Source organism: Nerophis lumbriciformis, linkage group LG26, assembly GCF_033978685.3.
Source record: "Nerophis lumbriciformis linkage group LG26, RoL_Nlum_v2.1, whole genome shotgun sequence".
Classification (NCBI taxonomy): Eukaryota; Metazoa; Chordata; class Actinopteri; order Syngnathiformes; family Syngnathidae; genus Nerophis; species Nerophis lumbriciformis.
In genome coordinates, this window is record NC_084573.2 from 26,186,632 (window position 1) to 26,206,080 (window position 19,449).

The 19,449-nt window shown below is 37.8% G+C and overlaps 1 protein-coding gene across 2 annotated transcripts; it reads left to right on the forward strand.

The window, feature by feature from the left end:
- Nucleotides 1-17: 17 nt before the first annotated feature.
- On the forward strand, nt 18-19,014 carry bpnt1 (bisphosphate nucleotidase 1). Of its 2 annotated transcripts, none has more exons than XM_061987093.2 (10): nt 18-329; nt 3,372-3,493; nt 5,915-6,019; nt 6,106-6,213; nt 6,340-6,388; nt 9,325-9,416; nt 9,502-9,699; nt 14,611-14,716; nt 14,778-14,945; nt 18,206-19,014. In XM_061987093.2, the coding sequence occupies exons 2-9, from the start codon at nt 3,374-3,376 to the stop codon at nt 14,927-14,929; spliced, it is 930 nt and encodes a 309-aa protein (XP_061843077.1). In that variant the 5' UTR covers nt 18-329; nt 3,372-3,373; the 3' UTR covers nt 14,930-14,945; nt 18,206-19,014. The 2 variants fall into 2 exon arrangements, with proteins under 2 accessions (XP_061843077.1, XP_061843076.1); XM_061987092.2 differs by having other exon boundaries at nt 21-329; nt 14,778-14,941; nt 18,206-19,011.
- The last annotated feature ends 435 nt before the right edge of the window (nt 19,015-19,449 follow it).

Consider the following 19,449-nt stretch of genomic DNA (forward strand, 5'->3'; position numbering starts at 1 on the left):
CATCCGTTTTGTTTCTTCAACGACAGGGTGATATTGTCTAATGTAAGTGAAAACAAAGTAAAACTCCTAATTCCACGGCAATTCCACAATGCAAAAAGTTAGCAGTTATGTGAGGTTTGGACTTTTGAGAATATGTCGTTTAAATCAATATCGTGAGGGTTGATCGGAAGCTCTTGGTCGATATATGTCTTGTCCCCACTGTCAACTCTTCGGGCGGAAGGTGTTTTACATCCGGCTTCTATTCAAAATACGTTCAAGAGAATTTATGGTAACGTCGACTGTTATCGCCCCACATTCGGCAGAAAGTACCAGTTCCAGTAAATAAACGAGTAAGTATTGCTTATACTTTATCTCTGATATTGTTCACCTAGTTCTGTTAATGTGTTTGAACTTAAAAGTCTATATCAAGAGTTGCATGCTAAGACTTCCCGTGTAGCCAAACGCAGTCCAGCTGTTATCGTTTGATTGATTGATTGAGACTTTTATTAGTAGGTTGCACAGTACAGTACATATTCCGTACAATTGACCACTAAATGGTAACACCCGAATAAGTTTTTCAACTTGTTTAAGTCGGGGTCCACTTAAATTGATTCATGATACAGATATATACTATCATCATAATGCAGTCATCACACAAGATAACCATCAGGGTATATACATTGAATTATTTACATTATTTACAATTCGGGGTGTGGAGGGGGGTAGGTTTGGTTGTTATCATCAGTCATCAACAATTGAGAACAGAAATGGACATTGAAACAGTGTAGGTCTGACTTGGTAGGAGAGAGAGAGATATCAGAAGGCATAAGAAAAAGTATCTACATTTGATTGTTAACAATCCGGGGAGGGTGTTAGTTTAGGGTTGAAGTTGCCTGGAGGTGTACTTTTAGTGCGGTTTTGAAGGAGGATAGAGATGCCCTTTCTTTTATACCTGTTGGGAGCGCATTCCACATTGATGTGGCATAGAAAGAGAATGAGTTAAGACCTTTGTTCGATCGGAATCTGGGTTTAACGTGGTTAGTGGAGCTCCCCCTGGTGTAGTTATGGCGGTCATTTACGTTAAGGAAGTAGTTTGACATGTACTTCGGTATCAGGGAGGTGTAGCGGATTTTATAGACCAGGCTCAGTGCAAGTTGTTTTACTCTGTCCTCCACCCTGAGCCAGCCCACTTTGGAGAAGTGGGTAGGAGTGAGGTGGGATCTGGGGTGGAGGTCTAGAAGTAATCTGACTAGCTTGTTCTGGGATGTTTGGAGTTTAGATTTGAGGGCTTTGGAGGTGCTAGGGTACCAGGAGGGGCATGCGTAATCGAAAAAGGGTTGAACGAGAGTTCCCGCTAGAATCCTCATGGTGCTTTTGTTGACCAGCGAGGAGATTCTATAGAGAAATCTCGTTCGTTGGTTGACCTTTTTGATTACCTTGGTTGCCATTTTATCACAGGAAATATTAGCCTCTAGAATGGAACCTAGGTAGGTGACCTCATCCTTCCTGGTGATAACAATGTCACCCACTTTTATAGTGAAGTCACTGACTTTCTTAAGGTTGATGTGGGACCCAAACAGGATGGATTCCGTTTTACCCAAGTGTATGGATAGCTTGTTGTCAGCGAGCCAGGTGCAAGTTCTACAGAGTTCAGCACTGAGGATTTTCTCCACCTGTGACTTGTCCTTGTCTGATACCAGCAGGGCCGAGTCATCCGCAAACAAGAACAATTCACAGTCGCATGCTGATGACAAGTCGTTTATGTTTACTAGGAACAGTAAAGGCCCTCATATACTGCCTTGGGGGACTCCACAGCTCACTGAGAGGGGGGGGGGGGGGACACGGTGCCGTTCACCTCTACCACCTGTTCCCTCCCCTCCAAGTAAGATTGCATCCAGCTCGATGAGGTTTTGTCAAATCCGATTGCTCTGAGCTTATCCAACCGTATAGCGTGGTCAACGGTGTCAAAGGCCTTCTGAAGATCCAGCATGACCATGCCGCAGTATTTGCCCGCGTCCACCTCATGTTTGATGTGGTCAGTCAGATAGAGAAGGCATGTGTCAGTGGAGTGGTTAGTTCTGAAGCCGGATTGGAATTTGTACATGAGTTTATTGGTGGCAAGGTAACCAATTTTCGAAGTGGGACTGAGAATAGAAACAGGTCGGTAGTTGCCACGTTCCAATTTGCTTCCTTTTTTAAATTAATGACATAATGATACGTTTACCGGTCAATTTCAACCTTTTTGGTTTACTATACGGCTAATGATATAAATATGTAACGGCTGGTCGGAATTTTGATACATTGTGTACAAACATTTCACAATGCTCATGTAACATGTTGAGTGTACTAAGTGCAATACATTATATACGTCAAGGGTGTCGAATTTGCGGCCCGGGGGCTATTTACGGCACACAGCTATTTTTTAAGGGTCTGGCACAATCTACAAATACTTAAAAAAAAAAAAAAAAAGTGGAATAAAAAAGCAAATAGGTGAAATGTAACGAGGAAAAAGTTACAATGTTGACTAATGAAACTAAGCTGCCATGCAGGCAGTTTTTTTCTTTAAAGCAGTCATTGCTCAAAAAAATTATTATGAATCAAAGTCAATGTTATGAACTGTTGACATTTTCAAGGTTAATTCACAAAAAAAATCCGCTTTGTAGATTTTTGGGTGGAAAAATATTGCATATTTTGTGTTTTTACCATACAATAAAGTTTAATTTGACAAAAAGTGCATAAAACAAACATGAAAAAATAATAAACTTATAATCGACGGACAGATCTGAAGTTGATCTAGAGACTTGAGCACTGAAAGTAAAGATAAATAAATTAGAATTCATTTTTAACACCTTTTGAATCCCCAATCATTTTAGTGGGACATTTAAACAAATAAAATAAAACATCATTGCTGAAAAAATTATGAATTGCGATCAATGTTCTTATGAATTATCGAAAGGGATAAGCGGTAGAAAATGGATGGATGGACTTATTTAAGGCTCCAATTAGTTCAAAATATATATTCAACTTTTAAAAATTTTGGGGGAAAATATTGCATATTTTGTGTTTTTGTTATACAAAGTTGTTTTGACAAAAGGCATTAAACATAAGAAAATATTGTATCAATAGACATAAAGTTGAGCTCGAGATTTAAGCGTAGAATTATATACCCCCCCCAAAAAAATTATGTTTTTGAACATTTGTATGAATAGGACCGTTTCGGGTGCCTGGGACCAACTTGAGGGGAGCCCTGAAGTTAAAAAAAAAAATATATATATATTTTATTGGTTTTGAAAATGGAAAATATCAAAATGCTTTTAATTGTTCAGTGTGCTGGATACCTTTTTATATAAGTTGCATTTATACACTAAAAGTAACCCGTGTATCGTATTTAGCAATGTCTGGGAGTCCTGCTGTGGTTCTCCGCTTGGTAGCCTCAGCCTATACTGTGGCTGAAAAGGCCGGAGCCATTGTGAGGAAGGTGCTTCACCATGGAGAACTTGGCATTGTGGAAAAGGTAAGAAATTGTCACATACTACTAGGGTTGCAAAATTCTGGGAATATTCAAAATTGGAAACTTTCCAAGGGAATTAATAGGAAATTAATGGGAATAAACTTTGAATGCAACATGCTAGATCTTGCAGCATGATACATAGCTAAAACAACCTGATTTAATGCAAATTCAGTAGAATTTCAACCCTGCATTGTGCATTCCTCCATCACATGTGCAGTGCATTCTTCCATCACATGCACAGATAATTTTCAGCATGCTGCACACTACAGCAGGGCTATTGAGGCCACACTAGTATTTGAGCCCAAGGACTTCATCCAGTCAGGTCAGTTTTGATGATATTACTGGGGTAAATATATTTGATCTATGGTATTTAAGTTTAATAGATGTGTAATTGCTTGTTACTGTATGACTGTAGACTACTACAGCAGACTTCCACTCAAGCTAACTTGGTGTTCCTGTACGTGTTAAATGATTTTGGGGCCAATATCTCTAGCTAGCTAGGATTATGTACCACCACAGTCTCATAATGAACCGAAAATATTTCTCCGTTAGCTGTGATGCTAATTTTCTCTATGTTAAATCCCAATTATGTTATGCTAACAATGTTAGCGATCCGAATTTACCTTTTTCGTGAACTATAAAGTTCAACTAGTAAATACTAAATCAAAACGTGTAGTTTCCTCTGCCTTCTGTTCTGCTAGCCATTCTGTTGTCATACAGGAATGTAGATTATAGATTGATTTAGCATGCTGATTGAGTGTTCATTTATTCATCTCGCCTATTTCTATTCATTTGTCCATCAGTAAAATATTTTTAAAGACTACTCCAATTGTTTAGCTGACTATTTATGGGATTGCATTAGTGTTTTACAAGAATAAATAAATACGAACAGATTAATGCCACGTACACCATCTGATGTGTGGAGACATTTCACCCCAACCAATGTAGGCGGAAAGGCTGTGTACATTTGCAAATATTGTGCAAAGAGCTACGTCAAAAATGCCACAAAGATGCAGCAGCAAATAGACAAGTGCCCAATAATATATAATTATTGTAATTCCCCATTACTTCCCATGGACGGTGTCCAACTTTGAATAATCAAAAAATGGTCAACATTTCCAAACTTCCCGAGCGTAACTTCCCATGGTAAATTTCCGCAAACTTTCCGGCAATTTACCGTAAACTTTCCACCCCTTTGCAACCCTACGTACTACCATGCATGTAAAATGTCAATGAATGACAGGGTGCATCAAGTGAAATTGTACTGCCAACATATCCTTAGCTCCTTCCTGCTGATAATCATACAATCTCAAATTTCCCTCAACGTTGCCACTGTTACCTGTGGCGCGCAGGGTTAGTGCTGGTCTCGCAAGGCATGAGTACTGGGTTCGACTGTTGTGTTAGGAAGATTTACAAATGCATATATTTTGCACAAAGAGAAAACAAATATTTATATATATATTTTTGGCCCAAAAAAAGAAAGGTAAATATATATATATATATATATTAGGGCTGCAACTAACGATTAATTTGATAATCGATTAATCTGTCGATTATTACTTCGATTAATCGATTAATAATCGAATAAAAGAGACAAACTACATTTCTATCCTTTCCAGTATTTTATTGAAAAAAACCAGCATAATGGCACCATACTTATTTTGATTATTGTTTCTCAGCTGTTTGTACATGTTGCAGTTTATAAATAAAGGTTTATAAAAACAAAACAAAAAAACAATTTTTTTTTTTAAATTTAAAAAAATAAAATTAAAAAATTGCCTGCATGCGCATAGCATAGATCCAACGAATCGATGACTAAATTAATCGGCAACTATTTTTATAATCGATTTAATCGATTAGTTGTTGCAGCCCTAATATATGTATGTATATATATATATGTATATATATATATATATATATAGGTATATATATATATATATATATATGTGTGTATGTATGTATGTGTATGTATGTGTGCATATATTTATTTATTTATTTATATATATATATATATATATATATATATATATATATTATAGCCTATCTAGCTAAATAGGCTGGTTCTTGGTTCTGTAACAGTATCGATTGCTTCAATCATTATAAAAACATTATTTTATATACCGGTATATAGTTTTTAATTTATTATTAATGAACAATGTATTTCAAATTATTTTGTTTTAGTACAAAACGTATTAAAAAAAAACAAAAACGTTTGACATACAGTAAATAAAAAAAATTCTAGGCATTTTTTCAAGTCGTTGAATATTTGACGATTTGATTCAGAGGAATCACCTCAGCCTCCCTGTCCCGATTCGACTTCCTTAGTGACAGACAGCTCAACCTTTCACACTCTTTTTTTTCTAAGCTGTTTGACCTAAAAAAAAGTCAGTCTGGAGACGAGCTAAAATGAGGCTTTGTCCACAGAATGGCGCTAACGACGTGCAGACACTAGCAGACAGACTTGCCCAACAGAGCATTTGTGCTTCACTGTCCAGACGCTTCCCTAAAATCACTATCATTGGCGAGGAGGTGAGATGCCCTTTTGTCTTTCTCTGCAAACATTTTTTTTTTTGTTGAATTGTGATTTGGATGTTCAAGCATCTCATTCATCCCAGGACCTTCCAGCTGAGGAGGTGCCTGAGGACCTGATTGAAAATGGCCAAGAGGATGAAATCCTGGAGAAAATCTGCCCATCTGAATACAGTGGAGTTAAAGAGGAAGAGGTAACAACAATGCCAATATGGCTGCCGCAACCATCCAATTAATTGTGCTGATTAATTGGACTAATTGTGCTTCTGGACCTCCCAGCCATGGTGTTCAACTATTTTGTCTGCCTTTTAAAATTTAAGCTAGTTGTGTGGGTGGATCCGCTCGACGGCACAAAGGAATACACTGAAGGTAAATACACTTTTATATTACTTATTATTATTATAAGACAATATGCACAAAACTGACAACAAGCTTTCTTTATGGTGTCAAAACAGTGCCAAAATCCCAGCACATAAAGAGTCACGTTTTAAAATAATTTTAGTTTTTTTCTATTTCTTTTTAATGGTTTTTAACTTTTTGGCAAAAATAAAAAAAATTTATAATGGGAAAATGCATCAAAACCTGCCTTTTTTACATCCTAAGGGAGAGCCAGGGGAAGGGGGTGCTCTGCTATACAAAAAGTGATTTCTAATGATATGTTGCTATTGTGGAAATTGAAAAAAAAAAAATTTTAAATATGGGAAAATGCAAAATACGTTTTTAATATGTAATATAATCATTTCTAAAAAATCTTTTGCAAAGTGGAATTGTGGTTACCGGTAGTTAATTTGTAGATCGTCACTGAAGGTGTCAAAACTATGAATGAACACATGTGGAGTTATGTACTTAACAAAAAAAGGTGAAATAACGGAAAACATGTTTATATTCTAGTTTCTTCAAAATAGCCACCCTTTGCTCTATTTACTTTTTCGCACACTCTTGGCATTCTCTCGATGAGCTTCTTAGAGGTAGTCACCTGCAATTGTTTTCACTTCACAGGTGTCATAGTTTTGATGCCTTCAGTGACAATTTACAAGGTAAATAGTCTTGAAAATAAAGAAAACGCATTGAAATGAGAAGGTGTGTCCAAACTTTTATTAGTCCAAAATCATTCTCATCAGAACTCTTAGAATTATCCTCATGTTTTTGGCGACATCTGGTGGTTCAGCTGGTACAGTTACACCAAAACAATAACTTTGTTTTGTTTGTTTTTCAATCGGCAAGAATGACATTCATTCGGTTTCAGTAGAAAAAGCTTATTTTGTGTGTGGAAAAGGAGTCTGCGCGTGGTGTGGTTTTTACAGGCAAGGATTTTAGCACTTCTTATTTCTTATGTAAAATATCTAGCAAGTAATCTGTGCTACTATAAACATAAGGTCACTACATAACTTTCCTTTAACTTTACTTACAATCAGTTACATGTATATGAGATCAGTCGGCTTTTTCCGGACCCCTTTTTGGAAAAGTATTCATCTTTTTATATTTCAATCATGTCTTCATCATCATCATAACGTAAAGGAGCCATATGTAGTAATGTGGCCAGAAATGGTACTGCAATTACGGTCAAAATTCTGTAGTCCTCTTCCACTCTCCAAGACTGAGGTTGCCAGATAGGCAGCCGAATCCGAATCCGAATACTATGCCAAGGAACTTCAAATGGCAATCGACGAGTCCTACGCTGTAGGTTTCTCTTGTTTATGCTTCTTGCAAGATGGTTTACTAAGTAGTTATGCCACATTTGACTGATGTCGATTGGCCAAATGTACTTGTAAAATTACGCAGTAATATTTTAATCGGGAGTCGGGACAGATTGTTGGCATTACCCTGCTAAATGTTAAGTTTGACCGCACCACCATTGAAATATATTATATATAATGATATATAATATATTATATACCGCATAGGCCTACTTTGATGGCAAGCCAAGGCCAACAGTAAAATTACCGCCACATTTCGTTAAGCATAACCCCATGTTTCATCCAACCTGACGCACTGCATTCTCTTCCATGTACGCACATTACCATCTTTCAGTGCTGAGTGCGATTCTATAAGCCAACCCACGTTATGCAAAAACCACGTTACACACAAATCATATAGCCTACTACCATGTCAATACACAAAGTAAAACATAATTACATGTGCCAAGCAAATACCACCCCATATGTGCCGGATGCACATACAGTACCAGAAACCGCAATTAGCCGTGCTAATGTTGGAACTCATTTCCCCTGCGTATCAGCATATTGAGAACAAAATAGGCACTGACACTACCCATATCCACACACAAGATTTTTGTGTCAGTTGGATGACACATCGACATACAGGCTAACAGCCATATATTTCCCCCTATATGTCGATGTGTCATTGACCGGGCTAGCATGATATAACTAATCTTTACACTAGGAGCTGAACATCACACTATAAGCATTCGTTGCACGAACATACTAGCTTTGTTAGACAAGATCATAGACAATATAGTTTACATACCAAATGTCCATTCCCATTTATTAAAAGTAATAAGAAAACGTAAATGCCTGACTTACCAATCAAGGAGGAAATTAGTAAGTTTGGCGTCAGATGAAAAAAATCTTCTCCGCCTTCAATCGTCTCCATCTTTCAAAGGCATCCCCGATTACAGATCCTCGTTTTGTTCCTGGCTTTGTCATGAATAAGTTGAGAATCGCAATGACACCTTTTAGATTTACTAAGGTCTGAAATGTTTAGTAACTTTACCAGTGGCAAGAGCTCGACGAAGAGGGCGGGGCGTAACTGGCAACCTGGATAGGATGCACTCACAGACTCTTTAATTGGTCAAATGGTGGAGGGCGGGGCATCGAAATGAAAACCGTAACAATATTTCGGGGCTGTAAATCAAGTTTTGAAATGAGCATATCCCGGCTGAACTACCGTTATCAGTTATAAAGGTATTCGAAAAGGACATGACTTATTAATGCCTTTTGACATATTAGGGCCATTTAATGATGACTTGACATGAAATGATTACAAATGGCTCCTTTTAAAGACACTTTTGTCTTCCTGTGAGTTGCTGTGTGTGTGAGTGACAGGAAGAAAAGCTGTGACTCACTTGTTGCTTTAAAAATATGTATAATATAGAAAACACCAGTTTTTCATTTTTAAATGTATATGTGGGTAAATAGAATATTTTTTATTCAAATATATTATCAAAATATTTTGATGAAAATGTTATTTTTCTTCAATGATCTATTTTTGAGATAAGTTTGAAAAATGAAAAAATTGCGAAAATATTTTACGACCATGAATGTTATTTCATTTTGTGACTTTAGGGCTCCTGGAGAACGTGACCGTGCTCATCGGCATCGCCTACGCGGGCAGAGCGATCGCCGGAGTCATCAACCAGCCCTTCTACAACTACCAGGTGCAGACCAAAGCAAACGATCCGGCTCGTCTCACGTGTCACTTTGTTCGTCCTCGTTGAATTTCAACACACTTGTCTCGGGCAGCTGGGGCCGCAGGCAAAGCTGGGAAGAACCATGTGGGGAATTCTCGGAGTGGGCGCCTTTGGATTCCAGTTGCGGGAAGTTGCGGACAACAAACGCGTCGTGACAACCACCCGTTCCCATAGCAACAAGCTTGTAACAGACTGCGTCAACGCCATGGAACCTGATGAGGTCATACGAGTGGGCGGTGCAGGAAACAAGGTAAGCTTGTATTTCATCCTTATTAATAACAATAAACACAATCCTTTTCATGACGCTGGATTGAAATGGATTTTTAACGTATTGATCATAACTGATGCATCTCACAATAAGTTCTAGTTGGGGTTCTAAGGTTAGCTCACACTTCCCCTTTGTCATCAAGAAAGAACATCAATCGTTACCTACTGTAGGGTTGATATTGATACTTGTCACATTATTGCAATATTCTGCATAGTTCACTGATAAATGTAAATGCAGCTTCAAATATGATATATACATATATGCTACATGACAGATGACAAACTGAGTCAAAAATTTGTTATTTATTGCAATTGTACATTAGGTGGATCCAGTTTCTTAACATGTAAATATAACAAAAAATGTCCGACTACTTAACTGTCGACTTCTTGTACTGCCTTGATCACAGCAGCGACAAATTGTGGAGTCGGGGTGCGGAAGTTGACTCGAGTTACAACCGGCACAAAATATGACCTAAAAAATGAAATCATTGGTGTCATATGGTTATTGTTTGTTTGAAAATGTATTGTGATATATTAATAGTACATTTTACTTATAAGGCGTCTTTCTTGGCACTTAAGGACACCGTACAAAAAAATAGGGACTGATATTGCCTTATTGACAAGATACTAAAAACACACAACATCTTAAATGTTTTTTTTGTTGTATTACCGTAATTTGTGAATGTTTAAATCAAACTTTATCAACTCACATTCCTAGGGACGTGCCAAAATGAACTGGCCACCGATTTTTGTGTAAAAGTACGTGATCGGCGTTAATGCCTTTCAATGCCGATCACGAACGTCGATCCCCTTTGGCTGACACTGTATTTATTTTTACTCCCCTGGCTGACAAGCGGGTAGCAGATATTTATGTGTCTCCATACACCGTGTGGAGGCGCTCTCCTAATCCAATAACAATCACTACCATTACGGCAAATACACTGCTTTTCTTAGTATTTTAGTAATCATTCTCAAGTACCATTATCACCAGAAGACGAGGCTGAACATGTTACACACAGATAAGAGCAGGCATGCTAATAGCTAAGCTAACTGCTAAGCTTGCTTGAAACAACACCAATAAGTGCAGGGTTTCCCCTTAATGTAACTCAGTGCTTCTCAATCGTGACTATTAATAGTATAATTTGTCTATAAAATTTGTCTATAAAATTGTTATAACTATACCTCTGCATAACATTGTAAGCTTATTAACAATAAAGAAAACAACACACAGGCCTTTCCTCATCTCTCACCGTGGTTACAGTGAAGCCAAGTGCTACATACACTTGATTATATTCTGGTAAGGCAAAAAAGGTCATACGCGCCCCCCCCCTGGCATTGCACAGGGGGGGCATGAGAAGAACTGATGTAACTAAATGTGGAGCACCGCCACGCCAAAATCATAGCCGCCACACCTTGAAAATAAGGATTTTTTACGTGAATAGAAATTAAACTAATATAATGTACTGTAGCCTCCAGAAGAAGTCACAAAGCCTGACGCTCTTTTTAACTTTTATTGCCAGTCTTATGCTAACAGTTGGCCCAATTGCAACACATATTCCCTATTGTGTACACATTTCAGACGGTGTGTTTTTCATTCCTGTTTGGTGTGGGTTCACAGTGTGGCGCATATTTGTAACAGTGTTAAAGTTGTTTATACGGCCACCCTCAGTGTGACCTGTATGGCTGTTGACCAGGTATGCGTTGCATTTACTTGTGTGTGTGAAAAGCCGTAGATATTATGTGATTGGGCCGGTACGCAAAGGCAGTGCCTTTAAGGTTTATTGGCGCTCTGTACTTCTCTCTTTGTCCGTGTACCACTCCGCACAGCGGCGTTTTAAAAAGTCATACATTTTACTTTTTGAAACCGATACCGATAATTTCCGATATCACATTTTAAAGCACAATCCTATATATTATAGAGCCTACTATTTGTGCACTATTGATAAGTGATGCGCCGAAAACAGACTTTGACCAGCGAAAACAGCACTGCCGAAACCGGCTGTTGTGATGATGTAAACATCGTCTGGGGCGTAGTTGGCATGTCTGCGATGTGGACGTAACTTTAATGTATCCCAGATATACCTGCGGACAGCCTGCTACAAAATGTGCAAGTATTAAGAGGCCAGTGGCGGCTTTTAAAAAGAGAAAGTCCAACTGGAGAAGCAACGCCAAGCAAGTGTGACATGCTCGCTGCAGCTGGCTTTTTGTCGGGGACATGGAGGGACAGAAGTAGAGTCTCTAAACACGACTACAGTCTTTAATAACTCCAGAAAAAGATGCTAGATTTGTTGCTAGTCATTTTTAATAAAGACAAAGTTACTAAAAGTCTCCAGCCTGCTCAGTGGCCTTGTGGTTAGAGTGTCCGCCCTGAGATTGGTAGGTCATGAGTTCAAACCCCGGCCGAGTCATACCAAAAACTATAAAAATGGGACCCCTTACCTCCCTGCTTGGTACTCAGCATCAAGGGTTGGAATTGGGGGGTTAAATCACCAAAATGATTCCCGAGCGCGGCCACCGCTACTGCTCACTGCTCCCCTCACCTCCCAAAGGGTGGAACAAGGGGATGGGTCAAATGCAGAGGGTAATTTCACCACACCTAGTGTGTGTGTGACTATCAGTGGTACTTTAACTTTAGACACTTGAAAAATTCTCAACAAATTACATTGTCCAATAAGCAGCAACAATTGAATGTAGAGCAAAGCAATATTATAAAAAATATGGGGAACTGCACTTTAAAAAAAAAAGTTTTGCCTATCGTTCACAATCATTAATAAGGACATGACAGATGTATTTTTTTTAATACATTGTAAATATTAAATTAATGCGATCAATGGCACCTACGGGACAGCTGTGCCTTTAAAAACATTCAAGCACCTCCATTAAGGTTTTATATACATGATGTAAGTATATATGTAATGTAGTAACATGCACATTAATATTAACATTTTAATATTTACGTATTTTGATCATTTTAAGCATAAGCGGCGCATTAATTTTCAAACACGCATCACTTTTTTTTTTTTTTTAAACATCACTGATTATTACTCACTGCAGACTTCATGATAGCCAACAAACACATCACTTACTGTACAAGGTCTTCTCTCACGAGGACGCCAACTGCTAGGATGTTCATATATTCCTGTTTAGATGAAGAATGACTCATAATCCTCGCGAAGAAAATGGGGGTGAAACCAAGTGTCTTTTCTTGTCTAAATTGGCTGTCAAGGTGTACCAACTTGTTGGAATATGTCCTCATCCTTCTACTATCCAGGTGAGAGGCATAATTTATGATCTACAATATAGCAAGGAAACGAGGAAGCGGCTCACCAGCCGATGATGTCAACATAGACACACAAGCTCGTGATCACGGCGCCGCTATAAATAGTTTGTCTGCTTTAGCGCTTATAATAACAACAATATCACTAATACTTGATTAATATTCAAGTCATGAAATGTAAATGGAGTATGGTTGGCACTTTTTGGTTGTTTTTGTTTTTACTGGAATTTATGGGCAGAACAGAGGACCTCGCATTGGAGGACTTATGTATGAGTTAGAATTAGGGATGTCCGATAATATCGGGCTGCCGATATTATCGATCGATTAATGCTTTAAAATGTAATATCGGAAATTATCGGTTTCATAATTATCGGTATCGGTTTCTAAAAGTAAAATGTATGACGTTTTAAAACGCCGCTGTGTACATGGACGTAGGTAGAAGTACAGAGTGCCAATAAACCTTAAAGGGATTTCCTTTGCGTGCGTGCCGTCCGAGTCACATAATATCTACCGGCTGTTCTCATCACGAATTAATGCAAGGCATACTTGGTCACACTGAGGGTGGCCGTATAAACAACTTTAACATTGTTACAAATATGCGCCACACTGTGAACCCACACCAAACAAGAATGACAAAAACATTCCGGGAGAACATCCGCACCGTAACACAACATAAACACAACAGCACAAATACCCAGAATCACTTGATTAACTCTTCCGGGACAAATTCCAAGCTGCTGTTTGGATGGATGGATAGATAGACAGATAGCATTTTATTGATTCCTTCAGGAGAGTTCCCTCAGGAAAATTAAAATTCCAGCAGCAGTGTACAGAATTGAGATCGAATTTAAAAAGTAAAAAGTAAATAATGGTGGTATAAATGGAAACAGAATAGAAAAATATTACAATAAGAATAAAAATAAAAAGCAACAATGAGAATAAAAATATAACAGTAAAATAAGAATATAACCAGAGAAACTAGGCAGTAGTGACCATGTTATGAAAAAGTATTGCACTGTTATTGTTTTGAGGCATGTTAAAAAAAAAAAAAAAAGCATTTTGTGACTTCACTAATAAATATGGCAGTGCCATGTTGGCATTTTTTTCCATAACTTGAGTTGATTTATTTTGGAAAACCTTGTTACATTGTTTAATGCATCCAGCGGGGCATCACAACAAAATTAGGCATAATAACGTGTTAATTCCACGACTGTATACATCGGTATCGGTTGGTATCGGTAATTAAGAGTTGGACAATATCGGGATATCGGTAAAAAAAACATTATCGGACATCTCTAGTTAGAATGCATTAAAAAAATACATCTGTCATGTCTTTCATAATGATTGTGAACGATGGGAAACTTTTTTTTTTTTAAAGTGCAGTTCTCCTTTAAAACTGTCAACAGCAGTCACCATAGATACATAAAAAAATGCACAGTTACTACATGTGATGGCCGATGTTGGTATGGGCAGCATAAAACCCTGATGGGAACATGGGCTCTGTACCGAGGATGTCGTTGTGGCTTTTGCAGCCCTTTGAGACACTTGTGATTTAGGGCTATATAAATAAACATTGATTGATGCCAAATAATGTACCTATATGACAACTTCCAACAGATCATTCAGCTTGTTGAGGGCACGGCGTCTGCTTACGTCTTTGCAAGTCCAGGGACCAAGAAGTGGGACACGTGTGCCCCTGAAGTCATCCTGCATTGTGTCGGGGGTACGAAGCAGCACTGGATGACCACCCATGGGCGTGTATCTCACCTTTCTTCTCCTGCCAGGGAAACTGACGGACGTGCATAACAAGGCATATCGCTACGACGCTAACGTGAAGCACATGAACTCTGCAGGCGTGCTCGCAACACTAAGGAACCACGACGACTACGTCAGCAGAGTCCCTCAGTCGGTGCTGCGAGCCCTCTCGTCTGACTGAACCTCCTCCACCGTATGTACGCACACACACACACACACTGTCAAGGACCCCTTTTTCACAAGTTCATCAAGTACTAAATTATGAAACCATTAATTTTACACATTTCTGAAGTAAATATGTACAAGCTGTGACTTGCATAACAATACGTTTGCTAATGCCCTGTTGCATGAATTGAAAACCGTATTCCCTCGCCACTTTGCGGTTCAACCAGGACTTTAAATGCATATGATATTCATAAAAATGGGAAAATAATGTCCCGACTTTGCGGAAATTCACACTGCACTGAATTTTAGGAGTGGAATCAAATATGTAACTTTAGAGCTGGGGTGTCCAAAGTCTGTGATGAGGTGGCGACTTGTCCAGGGTGTACCCGGCCTTCCGCCCGATTGTAGCTGAGATAGGCTCCAGCGACCCCGAAGGAAATAAGCGGTAGAAAATGGGTGGTGTCCAAAGTGCAGCCATTTTGGCCCACAACTTTTTTTTTTCTTTTTTTTTTTACCGCGACAATTTCAAAAGACTAAACATAAACGTTCCGGATTACAAAAGAAATAGGATCGGCACAATTCCCGCCAACATTGGGACCTGTGTGAAGTTGGCCCCCCTTTTTGCAAGAAGTAAAATAACACTGCCGTACGTTTGTGCTGTTAAAAGTTTTTGTTTGGGTCGTTATGGTTTTTAAGTTATTCTAAAATAAATTTTCTGACTTGTGATGTCATCCCCCCCCACCTTGTTACATTCTCCCCAAACGTGTCCCATTCCTTTGTGCTGCAAACTTTTTTTTACGTTTTTAGTTTTATTATTCATAACCAGCCCCCCAGCTTTGTCCCATTTGTTTGTGCTACAATTTTTGCTATAATAGTTTTTGTTTTTAACTTTTTATTATTCATAACCAGCCCCCGCACCTTGTCCCCATTTGTGCTACAAGTTTTGTCTGTAATAGTTTTTAACGTTTTAATATTCATAACCAGCCTTGTCAAAACATCCCCAAACATTTGTGCTACCTTTGTGCAGCGCAAACATTTTGTCTATTATAGTTTTTGTGTAAATGTTTTTTTTAATTCATAACCAGCCCCCCACCTTGTCAATCTTCCCAAACTTGTCCCATTCCTTTGTGCTGCAAACATTTTTTTATGTTATTAGTTTTATTATATTCATAACCAGCCCCCCCATGTTGTCCCAATTTTTTGTCTATAACAGTTTTTGTTTTTAACGTTTTATTATTCATAACCAGCCCCCCCCCACCTTGTCAATCTCCCCAATTTTGTCCCAAATGTTTGTGCTGCAATTTGTTTTTATGTTAACTATTATAGTTTTCATGTTATTAATATGTTATTCATAACCAGCCTTTTGGTGGACAAAAGTGTTTGCAGCACAAACGAATGGGAGCAAAGTTGGGGAGCTGGTTATGAATAATAACACATTCATAACTTAAAAATCATGAAATGTTAACATTGGATAACTCGGATGAAAGAAACATTTTACAGCACAATGTGTTATTTTAATATTTGCAATGATAAGAGGGCCAACTTCACACAATTGGAACCTATAAAACCAAAATATTTCTATGTACTGTATATGGTCTCTGATGGTTGTCCTGTCATGATGAATGTGTACATATTTCTCGCAAGATTTCAAGCGTGTTAGAGCCCTCAAAAGGTTTTAGTTGGAGGAATAATATTAGTAAAGAATAATTAACTACCTAAAGGGGATTGTGAAGTGACAAATTGTTTATGTGGAAGCTTCTTTTGGCTCGCAAGGGCGGCGAAGGAGTGGTGTGTCGCATTTGACGTCGTTTTGTCACCATCATGGATCTAAATAGAACTAGGAAAAGGAAAATGTGCCAAAGTACATTTCAAATGTCCGCGAAAACCCGTGTTTTTTAACATTCAGTTTCGCTTGAAAATATTACTTCTGCGTTTTTTTCATGAAATATAAAAAATAAAAAAGAAGAAGTGAATGCTTGCGTCAGCTGCAGTTACTTGCTGATCCTCTTGCCTAAAGGCTGCACTGAATTTCAGGACAAGGAGACGATAGGCGCGCTAAAACATATTTGGATGATTACAATCCCAACACTGTTAGTTCTGTTCTAGAGCAATTATTAGTAGCCAGCAAGAAAATATATTTTGACATGATGATGTAAACCGAGATCACAACACAGGAAGTATATTACCTGAGGGGGCGTGGCTACAGGATAGTTGCAAAAATGGGAAACCTTTTCGGAGTTCTTTGCATGCATGTTATAGAATGTTATATTACATTTTCCAATGATAGCAAATATGTGTTACATGTGTCAAGAAGAAAGCCAAGAGTTTGATGGATGAGAATAAATGTATATGTAAAATAGTGGATTAAATGCACCCAATTGCAGGGAAATGTAGTGTCAATTTTTTCCTCAAAGGTGCCCACATGCCTGAAAGTATAGGAATAATTTTGATCTTATAGCGCCAATTCTCTGGTCCCGTTTATTATTTGGCTCATTGACCGGAGGTGCGTTTCATGGTCCTTTGTGATGCTATTCTTGGGGGGGGGTATTATATTTGCCAACTATTACTGTTTGCAGGCCAAATGTAACCTTTTATGAAATGCCAAGACAGTTTCAGTGCAGTGTCAATACAGGTAGTGAGTGTCCCAAACATCCACTGAGGCATATTCACCCATCACTATTTCAGTATACCGTATTTTTCGGACTATAAGTCGCTCCGGAGTATAAGTCGCACCAGCCGAAAATGCATAATAAAGAAGGAAAAAAACATATATAAGTCGCATTTTTGGGGGAAATTTATTTGATAAAACCCAACACCAAGAATAGATATTAGAAAGGCAATTTAAAATAAATAAAGAATAGTGAACAACAGGCTGAATAAGTGTACGTTATATGAGGCATAAATAACCAACTGAGAAGGTGCCTGGTATGTTAACGTAACATATTATGGTAAGAGTCATTCAAATAACTATAACATATAGAACATGCTATACGTTTACCAAACAATCTGTCACTCCTAATCGCTAAATCCCATGAAATCTTATACGTCTAGTCTCTTACGTGAATGAGCTAAATAATATTATTTGATATTTTACGGTAATGTGTTAATCATTTCACACATAAGTCGCTCCTGAGTATAAGTCGCACCCCCGGCCAAACTATGAAAAAAACTGCGACTTATAGTCCGAAAAATACGGCATATTGATTGATTGACATTGTTTTAGTACTTTTAATGTACAAAATGTATCCAAGTAAACCCCCGCGTGCTTCAAGGTTTCTTTTTCTTTATGCAGCCCTCGCTTGAAAAAGTTTGGACATTCCTGGTTTAGAAGTTCCTGGTGGATAATCTGAAGTCCTCTAAAGTCCATGTGGCACTCTGTCCCAAGTTTTTAATTTTTTTTTTTTTTTTCCTGTTGGCTGACGTTGATAGTAATGTAAGTTGCAAGTGAGTATGATAAATATGTTTTAGGGAATCACGTAACCTCAAAGAGTTTCCAACTAAATACCACTAATTATGTTTTAAAAATGTACAAATTCAACTAAAAATGGCTGTAAAGACATCTTAAATGGTAGAAGTCATATTTCTGTAAAACCAATTTGATTAAAGTTGACCATCTTCATGTTTATTTCAAATCCACTGTGGTTGTGTATAATGGAAAAAAATCCAGTCTTAATTATGGACCAACCTGGAATAGACTAGCAGGACATCAAATACTTATTACCCCACCAGGGGCGCCGCTAGGGATTTTGGGCCCCATGAAAAGAATCTTTACAGGGCCCCCAACACAGTGTCATTATTTTTTCTGTATTATAATTTTATCATCATTAGGGGCCTCTCTGGGCCCCCCTCCATCATGGGCCCCTAGAATCCGTCTCCTTTACCCCCCCTCTTCGGCGCCCCTGTACCCCACTATGTGAGTACAGAACTGTAGATGTTCAAATGACATGCATTTGCAAGTAGAAAGTGTCCAAAAGGTTTACAAAGCCTTAAAATGTAAAGGATTAACGTATAAGCCCTTTGAGACACTTGTGATTTAGGGCTATATAAATAAACATTGATTGATTGATTGATAAAAACTGCTGCAATAAATGAGAGAACATGGTTGTATTTTCTAGAAAATTGAAGGGTGTTTTTTAATAGTTTTTACAGATATTCCGGTTTCTGCTTTGCAGTATGGATTCACCAATTATTGGTGGCGATATTTGACATATAGATCTATATCTATATCTATATAGATCTATATCGATCTTGATCGAGATCGATATCTAGATAGATCAATATATGTATCTATATATATCTAGATATAGAAATCTACATGTATATATCGATATAGTTCTTTATAGATCTATATAGTCTAGATCTCTATAGATTTATATAGCTATAGATCTATATCTGTATAGATCTAGACTATATAGATATATATATATACATCTATATAGATCTATATCTATATAGATCTATATCTAGATATAAATCTATATAGATATAGATCTCTATATCTAGATCTATATTTATAGAGGTATAGATTTATATAGA